The 15,169-nt window shown below is 40.7% G+C and overlaps 1 protein-coding gene across 1 annotated transcript in view; it reads left to right on the forward strand.

Annotated features, from left to right (window-relative positions):
- LOC108365433 (cGMP-dependent protein kinase, isozyme 2 forms cD4/T1/T3A/T3B-like) overlaps window positions 1-14,517 on the forward strand; it is a 49,140-nt gene extending 34,623 nt beyond the window's left edge. Inside the window, exons 2-3 of the mRNA XM_017619448.1 lie at window positions 14,292-14,458; window positions 14,513-14,517. Of these exons, the coding sequence (XP_017474937.1) occupies window positions 14,292-14,458; window positions 14,513-14,517 (172 nt within the window). The remainder of the gene's footprint in view (window positions 1-14,291; window positions 14,459-14,512) is intronic.
- Window positions 14,518-15,169: the final 652 nt, after the last annotated feature.

The following is a 15,169-nucleotide window of genomic DNA, read 5'->3' on the forward strand; positions in this document are numbered from 1 at the left end:
CGTACCTAGGATCTACTATGTCCCAAGAAATTTCGATTTATTTCGACGTAGATCATGTCTGAGTATTGCATATAATTTTTTGCGTGGGTTTTTTGTTGTGGTGTTTCTCTCAGTGTAAGCATTTTAATTTAAACTATTAAAATTAATCCCTCTTAACACTTCATAAAACAGCAGTCAAGACTGCGAAATCGAGTTAACATGCCACAAGCGCTTTTCGTGACTTGTTGTTATGCACGCAGCAAACGGAATTCAATAAACACTTACACATATGAAACTTGTGGCATGCAGCTATTTTATTTATAAATTTTTAAATTTTTTTTCCAGAATTCGATTCTTCGACAAGGCAATTGATCTCAATCGCCTCTAGAAAAAATTAGTTTATAAAAATGGAGAATTATAAGCGAAAAAAATTAAAAAAAAAAATGGAAAAATTTAAATTAAAAAAATGTTACGCATTTGCATGACAGAAAGTTAAAAATTTATGCAAAGGTGCTGAACTCATTGTATGGAAACTAATAATTTTTCAAGCTAAACAGTTGCAAAGTCACACACACTACAGGGCTTTCGCATTTGGTATGGTTTACCTATGTAGCTGCAAGTGATGTAGCTGTATATGTATGTATTTATGTACATTAGGCATATGACCTTTTCCTAAAATTAAATATTCCTTTGCGGAGAGGATGAGGAGTGATTGAAAACCCCCCAAAAAAAAAAAAGATTTCTGTCAAAATTTAATAAAAGAAATTGGCTCAGAGCAAAAACAAAATTTCAAAAATTAAAAAATTAAAAAAAAATGTGCATATAAGCAAATCCTAGCATTCGGGCGTTTCTTTTAAAATGTTTGTTCGCAAAAAAATTGTAATATATAATAATTTGTATGGTATAAGGGAAGCTTTAACGCAGTACTTATGGGAACAAAGTCGCAATTTTTATAACAGAAAAGAGCCCGATTTTTCCCCAGAACACATTTTTTCTCGGCAATCCTTTTTTACGAAATTTTTAGGTACGTATTTCGGTTAGTTTTTCATCATTTCTCATCCTCACCCCATAAGTATTTTTAATTTCAGAAAGAATCATATGACTGTAATTAAAAATTTTGGTAAAATTCATAGGCCTAATGTACTATATATGTTTGTATGTAATTGCAATTAAATTTTGTAAATATTATACTTATTTTTGTTCTCAATTGTGCCATTTTCTAATTATAATGAAATACATACTTACATTCGCTTCAATATTTAATTCGTAAATCAGCTTTGAAACTTTTGATTTATTTGCACTTTGAAAGACCAAAACAAATCTGCAAAGTTGACAGTATTTTGATTTATATTCAATTAAAATGCGATCCATTTGAAAAGGTACATACGCAGGTACATAACTACCTACAATACGCAGCAACAACAACAAATATTTTAACACTAAAATTGACATCTAAATTAACATTTAATTTGGTGAGTAGTCACTTGCGCCTGGCGAAGGCGAGCGAGCACACCACAGCACAGACAGTTGTTGGACACTTGGCTATTTAAACTGATTGGTTAGGGTGAGCTGGATGAGTGGTGGTGGCAGGCAGCAAGCGGCGCCGCGGCGGTGGGGGCACTTCTTTCTTAAATGTGGATTTGTATGTACATTACATATGTATGTATGCTTGGCAATTTATGAAATTTTCTGTGCATATTTATAGCCAAAATTCGACAGCTATATGACATGCAACACACTTCGATTTGGGCCCACTCATTGCCACACGCGCGTAACCGTTCGTACCTACATCAGCACCACCCGTTGGTAACTTGCCGCAACAATTGACGCGTGTGTGCTGTTGCAATACATAGCTAGCTAGCCAGCCGAGCAGCAACAGCAGGCAAACTCGTAAATATACCAAAAAGTGTCATGTAACAACTGACCGGTGCGACAAGTAAGTGGCCAGCCAGAAATGCACAACACACACACACGCACATTAGCATAGTTGCGGCAATATTCTACCAAAAGTTTGTGGCACACACGCACGTGGCTATTTGTTGCTAAGCGTATTTGCCAAATGTGCGCGGTGGTTTCTCTGCTGTTGGCCTCCGCCACTTTTTCATCCGCTTGTCATATCGCTGTTGGTCGCAATCAAATAGCAGCGTTGCGTTACGTTGCGTCGCCTCCTTGACAGGAATCGTCGTTACACACGCATGAAATGCTGATCAAATTTAATTTATTTTTCTATCTATTCGCTTAGCTGCCCGTGTGTTTGTAAATAATTTGTGCGAAATTTGTTCAAATGAATTAGATGAGGTTTGCTGATTGGGAATTTTAGTTAGGAAAAAAATCGATACAAACATGAAAAAAGTCACTAAAACAAATATTGCCTTTTTTGCAGGATACCGAAATATAATTTTATTGACCGTACGAGATTGGAACATAAAAATTTTATACTATACCTGCGCCTGCACACCGGTGACTCCATAAATAAACGCGGTACGCACTTACTACCGTTAAAGCATAGTAGTTAACGACAATGTAAAGCGTAGCGAATTGTCATTTTTGCATATAGCCAAGTGGTCATTTTGAAAAGAGTTAGTTCCCGGATATGAAGCTACTGATGAGTTAGCCAGAGAGGGCTCCCCTCAACCCCCCAAAATATAGCTACGGTGACCATTCGTACCGATTTTGGCGAGACTGTACCGATTTTGAGAAAATTGTCCCGCTGAATAATTTTCAAAAGTCGGGACGTGTAAGTGATTGGTTATGTTTTATTCTGTCAAACTGGTACACTCGCTATATTGCAGTCTTTTTTTTTTAAGTTTTTTATAATTATTTGTAAATTTTTTTAAGAAACTATTCTAACTTGAATTTAGGGAGCTTACAAAAATAATACTAATTCCCTCAAAAAAAAATCTAAATTACTAAAATTCTACAAAATTTCCAATTCAATTCAAAGTGCAAATTTTAAGAAGCTAGGACTTACCATTGATTTGGGGATTGTAGATGTTCTGACCAATAAAGTTCATTTTTTAACAAAACTGGTTATTGAAAATTTTCAACAAATTATTTTTCGTGATTGGGACAAAGAAAAATATTTGGGTATTCACACAATTGGGATACGATTTTCACCAAATTTCGGCAAACCCGAATGTAGGAGCCAATAGAACTTTTAATACTGATTCAAATGAAAGATGTATATATATATGTCGGTTCGAAGCCATAATGCAGAGATACTCTAACTGTTTGAAGCATTTTTGTACTAGCTGAATCGGACGATATCATTTTAGTAGGTCTGGGGCCAGATTCTGTAACCAGTTAGCGACAATTTTCGAATCGGTATCGGTATTTTGTTGACGTAGGATATGAAATATTTTTACGTCAACAAGTGCAATATCGATCCGAAACTTATCGCTAACTGGTTACATAAGCTCCCCCCTGAAAGGCTTTTTCATCCGTCAAAACATTTTTTTTTTGAACCTTGGATCGACTAATAAAAAAATAAAAAATTAAAAAATAATTAATATAAATTAGTAATGAAAATTGTTTCTAAACTTAAAATGTATAGAATGGCGAAGGTTTAATGTAAATAATCGGTATCGGGTACCAACAAGGAAGTATTGGGTACCGAAATCTTTTTTAAGTATTGGGTACCGACAATTCAGCATATCACTACTCTTTAAAATAAATTGGAAATTGAATGGAATGGTCAGAGTTTCACGGGAGTTTCAAAGCCTTCTGATTTAGTTCCCCTTAGAAGAGGGACCTTCACAAGGAGTAATGACAATGCCACGGTCCTTTAACTTTACTCCATACAAACATGTCTTCGTTGCTATGTAAACACAGCTTCTCGTCTGCCTTCGATTGTTAGCACTATTGGAAGATCTTCAAAGAGAAGCACTTATGAAAAATCATTTCTTATAAAAGCTTTTATTTGGCAGCGCTCCTCATTTCGACAACTGGAACCGTACATAAGTATGTACTAGTGATGCACAGAACCGATGAACCGGAACCGGAGAACCGGGTTATTTAGAATATCGACCGGTCCGATTCTTACAAAACAAAAAAACGTTTCTAACGGAACCGAAAAAGGGCTACGAAAGAACCGAAACTCGATTCCAAAAAAAAAAACCGAAAAACGGTTCCGGAAGTACAGGAAAATAATCTCGAAAAATCCGAAAAATAAGTAAAGGAATATAAGAACCGAAAACGAATCTTACAGAACCGACAACCCGCCACGAAATATGAAGATATCAGCCCGAAGTTCCTTTAAATATGTCTTGTAGAGTTCTGAGTTGCCCTAACAAATATAATTACTTGAAAAAATTATTTAAAAAAAAATGTAGTGCAATGTAGAAAAACATTATGACTCTCAAATTAAAGATAAAACTCTGTAGAATTAAGGCTGATTAAATGTTTTCGTGCATACGGACGATTAGGTATTGAAAATGTCCTTTTAACATTTTATCATTGAATATTCTTGAAATTTATATGTTAAGGACTAGTATGCACCCGACTACATCCTCGAATTTCGACCTTCTAACTGTATTCGGTTGAAAAAATAAAACTAATTAAAAGGACATTTTCAATACCTATTCGTCCTTGTGAACCAAAAAAAAATTATGGGTTTTACATCTACAGGATTTTCTCTTTCATTTGGTACTCATACTGTTTTTCTACATCGGAATGAATTTTTTAAATAATTTTTGGAATTTGTTATATCTTTTACTTAAACTACAAAATCTTTTACAAAAAACTAAATTTCATGTATTTCATTTTTATAAAATTTTTGTTACACAAATATAAACTTAGGCATGAATATAACATAACTATTTATTTATTTTCTTTTCCTTACTCTATAACAAAAATATAAAAATAAATTTAGTTTTTGTAAAATTTGTTTACATTTTTTGTTAAGTTATTTCGGTAGGGCCTATTTCCGCGTTCTCCTTGGAACCGGACTCGATAGAGGGGGTTCTTTAAATACGCGGAAACGCACATCACTAGCAAGTACCATCCTATTTGAGGGGCATCAATTAAAATTTTGACAAGCCGAAATTTTAACCTCAATTTATACTTTACCTGTTATTTGCCATTTTAATTAAATTTTCGCACATTTTGCCTTCGTGAAAATTTAGCTATGTAGGTACAAATGTACGCGCATAAATAATCACCGAACTGAAATATGTCCTCACCAGTTCAATTGCTTTTATCAGCGTATCATCGGCACGACACACTATCGTGTGGGGAAATCAGATACAGTGTTAATTTTTTTAGTCTTGAAGTTTTGCTCTGTTTTTTTTTTTTTTTGTATTTTCGCTTTAATCCACATACAGATCAGATTAGCCAAGCAATGCAAGGTAACCAGTTTCAAATCATGCCTGCGGCAGTAATTTCGTAAATTAGCGTAAAATTTATTTTTATAGACAAAGTGCTAAATTTAACTTAATTAAGGCAGTTACTTTTTTTTTGCGATATGTGCGATTTCGTCACAAAAAATAAAATACATTTTTGTATAAAGTAGAACACTCAGCTGTGCATGGAGGCACAAAATTGCGGATATTATTGCTTCAATAAAATGGCAGAAGTTAAATGCAAATTTGGTACGCACAAGAAAATGTTTTTTTTTTTATTTAATTATATTATGCGTAATACATAATAACAACGAAAACGCATATGTGCGCATGTAATTGCATAGCGGTGGTCCTGCTGGCGGCATGCGGTTGTGTCATTTGCAACACGCCGCGGCGCTGCGCCCAACCCACTAAACTGTCGCTTTGTCACTACGCATGCGTACAAGCTGCAGTCGCTACGCGTACACGTAATTGCATGTAAAACGCGTCAGGCGAGACTCAGGTGGTCGATACCATTTTTTTTTTTACAAAAAGTCGCCTTTTCTTGTACATATATATATTTGTATCTACACTTTGCAGCCGCCTGCCGCTAGCACTTTAGCACTTACGCGCGCCCGTTCTTAAGTAGAGCAGCGCCACAGCTTCTAAACGCTCATGACAGCGCGCGCAAATGCCTGGAAGGGTTTATACAATTACAAATTGTATATACATTAGGGTGGTCCAAAACGTAAAGTCGGAATTTTAATGCACTCACCCCCTAGAATTTTTCTATGTCGACAAAAAATTACCCCTTTCTTTTATTTTGAAATCAAAAAATATTTAGAGGTCGCTCAAAGCGCTGAAAGTTGACCAAGTATTTTATATGGGAAAAATAAAACTTTATGTAGAAATGGTATGGAATTCTTGAAAATCAATATTTTTCGATCGGAAAACTCTGGTTCTCTTCAGGAGACTTCCAACAATAATACTCAATTGTTTATTTAAACAATTTTCAAATACTAACAATTTTTTTTGTTGGTGCCCATTGCAATTTTTGAGGTTTTTGGTGAACCTATAAATTATATTGACTATGGTTTTTTCCCAAATAAAGTTAATGGAAAACTTTGAGCGCTTTGAGCGACCTCTAAATATTTGTTGATTTCAAAATGAAAATAATTTTGTATAGAACAAACCTAGTGGATGAGAGCATAAAAATTCCGACGTTAAATTTTCTCATGCATTTTTGGACCACCCTGAAGTACAAATGTATTTCTGCCACGCCTGTGTCGCAAAAGCATCATAAACTATATCGGCATACGAAAATTTAGTCAAATACAAACCCCAGTGGCTTATGCCGCCGATGTAGCAATACTGGTATGGAGAGGTCTATAAAGACGGTAGATTCCTGTAAAAGGCTCTTAGCGAAACGCTTATCCTTTTCACAAATAAAACAAGGTTGCTGGACTTGCCAAGCAAAGTGAAATACCTTGGGAGTTATTCTGCATCCCAAACTTAATTGGGAGCTAAACATTGAAGAGCGCGCAAGGATGACCACGGTGGCACTCTATGCAGGTCAGAGAATGGTGATTAAAATCAATAATTATACACTGGATGTGCAGTGAAGCCACGGCTTTCTCCACTTGGTCTTTCCATTGCAGTGGAGGCCTTCCTCTTCCTCTGCTACCACCAACGGGCTCCGAGTTGAAAACTTTCAGAACTGGAGCGTCGGTGTCCATTCGAAGGACATGGCCAAGCCAGCGCAGCCGCTTAATTCGCTGTACTATTTCGATGCCGAAAAGGCTCATACAGCACACCGCCACAGATCGAGGGAAGCCAGGCAGCTGATGGCCAGTGAAATGGCTGAGATGCCAATAAACTAGGCAAACAATAATCTAACTTAAGATACTGGTTCGTCTCCGATCCGAACAATATTCTAAGTAAGTCCCTCGCTCGCCCCTTGGCTGGCAGTCAATCCTCCATTCCGGTGTAGCCGCCGGATTTTACAACTCATTTGCATCGGTCCTCTTCCTCTCCATGTGCGCCCTCTTCCAGGGCGACCTTTCAGCAGCGCAACTCAAGGGACTACAGTGCCTACAGTGTTTGGCAAAATGCAAATCCTTATGATTTTTCCAGAGCCCTTCTGACTTGTCGACACCTTTGTAATATCAGCGAAGGTAGCTTCTGTTATTACCGTGGCCATTCCGTATGGGCCGTCTTGTCAGTCAGTATCATTCTTCCTTCCTAGAGAGTTTTTCTGCTAGCGGTTAAGTAGTAGAGTTCACTGAGTGATTCCTTCTCTCACCATCTCCACATACCAGTTCCAGCTTGCATCTCGCAACGTGTTGTAAGAACGCAAACTTGTTGGCTTCCGACTCGCTGGCTTCTCTGGGAAAAAAAAGTATTTGAAGCGTTGAGAGTAGATGATCTTTGCGTCATCGCCATTAGAATTACTGACCAAGTTGGTCATCTTAACGTCTAGATTCTCCAGATTGAATTGCGGGTCGTTTGGTCCGAATATCCTTTTATCCATTACAATGGCATCAGAATTTGACTCAACACTGAGGTCCATTTCCTCCGCTGCAATCGGCATTCGTGCAACGACCTCATGGTATTGCTTGCTGCTTTCAGTCCATCGAATGCTGCCAACTAGTAGAGGAAGCTCAGTTGCCTTATTTATTGTATNGTCCATTCCGGTGTAGCCGCCGGATTTTACCACTTGGTCTTTCCATTGCAGTGGAGGCCTTCCTCTTCCTCTGCTACCACCAACGGGCTCCGAGTTGAAAACTTTCAGAACTGGAGCGTCGGTGTCCATTCGAAGGACATGGCCAAGCCAGCGCAGCCGCTTAATTCGCTGTACTATTTCGATGCCGAAAAGGCTCATACAGCACACCGCCACAGATCGAGGGAAGCCAGGCAGCTGATGGCCAGTGAAATGGCTGAGATGCCAATAAACTAGGCAAACAATAATCTAACTTAAGATACTGGTTCGTCTCCGATCCGAACAATATTCTAAGTAAGTCCCTCGCTCGCCCCTTGGCTGGCAGTCAATCCTCCATTCCGGTGTAGCCGCCGGATTTTACAACTCATTTGCATCGGTCCTCTTCCTCTCCATGTGCGCCCTCTTCCAGGGCNGGTGCACTCATTTGCATCGGTCCTCTTCCTCTCCATGTGCGCCCTCTTCCAGGGCGACCTTTCAGCAGCGCAACTCAAGGGACTACAGTGCCTACAGTGTTTGGCAAAATGCAAATCCTTATGATTTTTCCAGAGCCCTTCTGACTTGTCGACACCTTTGTAATATCAGCGAAGGTAGCTTCTGTTATTACCGTGGCCATTCCGTATGGGCCGTCTTGTCAGTCAGTATCATTCTTCCTTCCTAGAGAGTTTTTCTGCTAGCGGTTAAGTAGTAGAGTTCACTGAGTGATTCCTTCTCTCACCATCTCCACATACCAGTTCCAGCTTGCATCTCGCAACGTGTTGTAAGAACGCAAACTTGTTGGCTTCCGACTCGCTGGCTTCTCTGGGAAAAAAAAGTATTTGAAGCGTTGAGAGTAGATGATCTTTGCGTCATCGCCATTAGAATTACTGACCAAGTTGGTCATCTTAACGTCTAGATTCTCCAGATTGAATTGCGGGTCGTTTGGTCCGAATATCCTTTTATCCATTACAATGGCATCAGAATTTCACTCAACACTGAGGTCCATTTCCTCCGCTGCAATCGGCATTCGTGCAACGACCTCATGGTATTGCTTGCTGCTTTCAGTCCTTCGAATGCTGCCAACTAGTAGAGGAAGCTCAGTTGCCTTATTTATTGTATTGCAAGTCCTCATAGGTGTCTTCCATAAGTATACCACTGTTAATAAGGAAAGAAAGCTGTCGTCCTAGGCCGAGCGCCACGGGACTGTGGTTTAACGTTAGAAGTCACCCTAACGTAGTGCCCTGAGCACCTAATTTCCAAGGTGGTTGACTGAACCTCCAACACTTCGCCCAGTACTGAGGCATATTCTTTCCTAGGTAACCCTAAAAAGAGACATCATACACTGAGGGAAATAATGCATAGTAAAAATGAATACTTTATATTTGATTATCGTTTAGAAATGTTCGTATTTAAAAATAATATTTTCATACAAAATTTATTACGCACGTATTTGACTGTCCACATTTGAGTATATATATGAGTGTACAACGCACCCCAAGCATGTAGAGCGCCGCTCTGAGAGCAGTGACAACACATAGTACATATGTACATGTTNACGCACCCCAAGCATGCAGAGCGCCGCTCTGAGAGCAGTGACAACACATAGTACATATGTACATGTTTATCCGTACAAATCGCGTGCTGTTGAGTTGATGGATATTCAACATTTGAAAGCAAATTTATATGACTGGGTGTAGCTGAGTGCGCAAAGATGCTTGCCACAAGTTGTTGATATCTGGAGATGGTCGGGTTCAGATTCCACTGCAGGCAAACGTGCAAATACGTTTTCTTTTTTTTTTTGTTTTTGTCTTGATTATTCACTTCACGGATGCTTTTTCAGTACGAACGCGGTCATTTTAATATGCGCGTAATTGAATTGAATATTTACCAATATACAGTACTTTCGTTGACGTTTATAGTAAGATCAATTACGTTTCTATTTGATTTTAATATTTTTTCCCCTCAGTGTAGGTTGTGACGTGGCGAAATGGGCGGGCAGGACCGCTGATAAAATATCTGGTATAAGCGATTCGGACTCAGAGTCAATCATGCCAAGACCGAGATAGTAGTCTTCATGGTAAAATATGAAACTCCTTTTTTCAAGCCACTCTCATTAAGTGGTCAAGCGAGAGGATCGAATACCGCTCCAAGAAAGCCATTACCACCCAGTTTTAGGTAAGAAAAAAATTGGGAGAAACCCAAATATTCATATGTAGTACACCGGATGCAACGAGCCGTGGTAATTCCTACCTATTCTCTTCTACGTGGTCACCATCTGATGAGCGGCGTCAAACAAGTCAAGATGGAACGGGTGCAGCGTTCGGCTTCCATGGCTGTTTTCTAGCCAGTCATAGTGATCCTAGGTTAAGTGTGACCCATCCGAGGAGAAACCTCACATTAGGAGACGCAAAGGACCAGGAGACTCTGCCGAGTAATCTGCCAACACGAGATTATACTCCTCTTCTACCCTGTTTATATAAGGTGCCACAAACCTAGTCTCGGGGCGACGGCTGCCTATAGAGATGGTTCTGAGCTAAACGGAAGATTAGGCTGCGTGATTTACTCCAGTTTACTCGCACTAAACTTCAGTCTTCGCTTACCGAACCAGTGTAGCGTTTTTCACGCAGAGCTACATAAATTCCACAACGAAAACCTCTCTGTTGCTCTTTTCTTCTGCTCCTCCAGAGCAGCCTATCACTATATAAATATTCTGACAGACAGGTTGCTATTAATTCTCTACAATCCAATGGATTAACGTGAAAATCTCCCTCCGGAACAAATAAACTCTCAAACTGATGGCTCCTAAATGCCTCTTGACCGCTGTGTGAGGCACTGAGCGCAGGAATATTCCTGGAAACTGCAAGGCAACGTATCGGCAAGGACAGGGTAGAAATAACCGTGGTCGAGTATACTGAGGACGTAAGCATACTCCTAAACTGTTGCAAACATAGTCTTAAGACTGTACCTATCAAGAAGGTGAACACCAGTTGGACCATGGAAACCTCATGTTAACATATCTGATGAAAGTTATTGAAAAGCGATCTCAAACTCTCACACAGCTTGGCAGTTCCTCTCTCAGAATAGTAGTCGGGGTAATAACCAAGACACTTCTAATGGCAATAATCCAATGAAATCTGAAAAGAGAATCTCAAGGCCATTAGACTCAGAGAAATTGAGTTGCTCGAAAACTGAACACTCTGGAGGTCTTTAAATTCGAGACCTTTAAATTCGTTGCTGATCGTACAGATTACTGCGCCTCCGAAATGGTTTCCAATAGCTTCATCTGTTCCTACATTACTTCAAGAGATGATTCGGTGGTTCGGCGGGAAGCAGTGAACTTCGACGCAGATGGGCTAAAACTTGGACGCTGGATTGGTATAGGTGTCTTCTTCCGGGAGCTCTCCAGCAAAACTATATTCAGGCTTCCGATCTGATGCAGAGACTTTTAGGCTAGAATATGTGACTGCCATTAAGGAAGCGGTCGATTCACTGCTGAAGCGTGTGACGTTATCACTGGATGGTGGGCAGCTGGGGATGCCTCTATTCTCTTGTGGTTTATTCTTGCACTCTTGGGCCGAGTGTTAGCACAGCAAGTGCTGACGGAAAACTAGGACAAGCGCAATTGCAAGACTGACTAAACCCGGGAACCTCTCTGGCGTAGAAATTAGCCTCTCTGGCGTAGAAGTAGCCATTGTCAGCTCCCGGGGTTTCGCCGACTAAACTTTTCTTCGTTCAGCTTTCCGTGGCATTACAAAGGACAATCTCCTAAATCTCCAAGTGTGTCTCTGGTGTGTCTGGGTCAGCCATTGTAACGTAACCGAACCTAACCCCCTTCTCCACATACGCCTATGTTTTCGTAGCAGCCGTATAAACATATGTATGCAAGCAGAATTGTGTGGCTGCATATAAAAGAGATTACCTAGACACAAAATTGGCTGAGATTCAAAAATAAATTTATGCACTCATTCAAGTGCATAGTCGTAAAACGCACACAAACAAAAACTCAGGTAAATTTTATGTTCAGTTGCTTTGAAAGTGAAATGCATTGCAACAGCGCGCTATGTAGTGGCTCTCTGGTGGCGAAGCGCGAGCTGCGGACCAGTGAAAAGCGAAAATAAAATTCTGATTTTCTATGTCACTTACATAAATCAGTACCACTGTGCGCGCGAATCGTGTTAGGCGCTTTTCTATACGCGTTGTCTTTTTGCATAGTATTTTTCTGCACTGTTGTTGTTGCTGTTGCTGCTGCGGCTGCTGTAGTTATTATTATTATTATTGTGATTAAAGATAGCGCTGTTGTCGCTGCGCCTGCCACCCCGCTTAAGTGTGACATTCACAGCAACTCATCGACTGACGAACGGCGGCCACAGCGCCGACGAGACAACGCCAGACTCAGTTTAATTGTTTTTAATTGAAAATCGCATAAGACAACAACAAACAGTACAAAGAATAAGAGCAACAAGCAACGACAACAAACACAAAACAAAAAGCAACAGCAATAAAACGGTGGCGGAGGCGACGGCAAGAGCCACAACAGCTAAAAGCAACAGCAGTAGCCGCGAGCGCGTACAATAGTCCATTCAATTATTAGCGCGCCGGCATCGCGCGCCGCACAACAAACTACATAAATAAAAGCAACAACAACCAGCACAACTAAGGCGCTTAAATGCGCTGTGACGCGCTGCTGCTGCGCCGCTACTCTTGGCAATGAGCCACCCAATTGTGAGTGTCAGCTGTAGAAGCGCCGCGGCGAGCGCTCTTTACATTTCGCTTGTCAAGCGCGCGTTGTGCGGCGGTATGAAGCGCAGTGAATTGGTTTTTAGCGCGTGACATTTAAAAACAAACCAAAAAATATGACAAAAGTGACAAGCGCAACGGAACGCGACATAAACAAAATCCAAATTTAAGTACCTCGTAATTACGGAAAACATTCAATATGCGCAAGAAACGCAATGCGTAGCTAACGATAAAGATAAAAGCACACATAAACAAGAAAGCGCACATAAAAATCAATGCAAAAAGGTCAAGAGCGCGACAACCTTAGGACGCGCACGCACGTACGCAAGCGCGCATGTATTGAAGTTTTCCTCAAACTTGACTGTTTTCTTACACAAAGTATGTATTTATGGAGTGCTGGCGCATCAATGCCGCCCAGCAGCGATAAACAATATCAGCGCTAACAGGCGCGGCGCCACCAACCAAAATACAACGCCGCTGCTGACGACGACGCCGCGCCATAAGCGCAGCGCGCGCGCGGCTAGCCTAGCCGAAAATTTTCATAACACAGTCATTGCAAGACAACAGTGCGCGTTGGTTCGATTTTTAAGTGTAGTACAAACAGTATTTTGGTGAATTTGTGTTCATTTAAATTTTTTTTCTTTTTTTTTTTTGTGATCCGCGAAGCAATATCTTTGCTGCTCGATACATCATGCTACGCTACAGCACAAACGATGTGGTGCAGCGCGAACCGCATCACTTGGAAGAACAAATGGGCGAGTTGCGTCGCGAATTGCAATTGGTGCGCGAAGCGTTGCATCGCAAATCGCTTAAGTGCGCGATATTGCAACAGGAATTGGAGAAGAGTCAGTGCACCATATGCCATCAGCTATTGAGCGTCGTCGTCTCGACCGGCAGTAGTAGTGGTAGTGAGACGCTCGTCGATGGCGCAGAAGAGGATGAGAATGCTGCATCATGCTCTGCCACCAATGGCCATACAGATGTCATAACGAAGCTGCAAGCGGAATTGCAGCTTAAGGATGCGCGCCTCATTAAAAATCGTGATAAGATACGTTTTCTCTGCAGCAGCATAGCGCGCTTGCAACAAGAATGCGCTAACAAAGATCAAACAGTGACAGAGCTGCAAAATGAATTGGACAAATTTCGACAAGTGGTGCGCCCGCTAACGCAAGTCTTCTTGCAACACACCGCCGAAGGTTTTGATGCCGCACATGGTGGCGGCATGGAGTCGACGCGCATGATTGCCACCGGCAGTGAGCCGCGCATGAAGCGGCAGGGTTACAGCGCGGAGCCGCTGTCCGATTTGGTGGATGCGGACAGTGAGCTGATGAAGATACCCAAATCAGAGCTGTAAGTGGCGAGGGGGGAAGGGGTAGATAAAGGGCGCTGAGGGGGAAGGGAAATATACAAATATATTATTAATATTTAAATTGTTATTATTCTCGCGCGCACATTTATTGTGTGGCACTTAAGCAAACCAGCAATTTATCATTGCCCTGCACCACAAACGTACGTACATTTGCTCTGCATCTTCTAATTCTGGTTTCTCTCCTTTCTTACAGATCACGTGAACTCATCAAATCAGCCATATTGGATAATGATTTCATGAAAAATTTGGATATAACTCAGATACGCGAAATTGTCGATTGCATGTATCCAGTTAAATATGCGGCAAAGAGTCTCATTATCAAGGAAGGCGATGTCGGCAGCATTGTTTATGTCATGGAAGGTGAGTAAAGCAAAAAAAAAAATAATAATAATACTGTTTTAAAACCACCTAAAGCTTAGCGTAAAAAACAGCCAAAAATAAAATCAGTTTTTTTCAATGCTAAGCGCCTACTTGAGAAGCAGCAAAAAACCATAGCTGCTGACCAAAAAAAAACATGAAGTAAAAACAAGCCTTGCATTTTAAACAATCGTAGCAAGAAATTTTGCCAACTTTGCCGCAATGGCAAGCGCAGAAGCCAAAGTGTCTATCGTTGAGGCGCTTAGCTGAGCATCGCCTAAAAGTAGGCACCNACAGCCAAAAATAAAATCAGTTTTTTTCAATGCTAAGCGCCTAGTTGAGAAGCAGCAAAAAACCATAGCTGCTGACCAAAAAAAACATGAAGTAAAAACAAGGCTTGCATTTTAAACAATCGTAGCAAGAAATTTTGCCAACTTTGCCGCAATGGCAAGCGCAGAAGCCAAAGTGTCTATCGTTGAGGCGCTTAGCTGAGCATCGCCTAAAAGTAGGCACCATCGCTGTAGGAGTAAGCGATCTTGCTGATCACACAGGGTGTACTGCGCTAGCTGTACCAGAGAACTTAGATAGATAGAGAAGGTGCAAACTGGAAGTGGAAACTATTCGCGGACGAAAAATTAACAGCGTTANGGGAGTAAGCGATCTTGCTGATCACACAGGGTGTACTGCGCCAGAGAACTTAGATAGATAGAGAAG

This window comes from Rhagoletis zephyria, unplaced genomic scaffold (assembly GCF_001687245.7).
Source record: "Rhagoletis zephyria isolate East Lansing unplaced genomic scaffold, Rhagoletis_zephyria_1.1 Rzeph_scaffold_01867, whole genome shotgun sequence".
Classification (NCBI taxonomy): Eukaryota; Metazoa; Arthropoda; class Insecta; order Diptera; family Tephritidae; genus Rhagoletis; species Rhagoletis zephyria.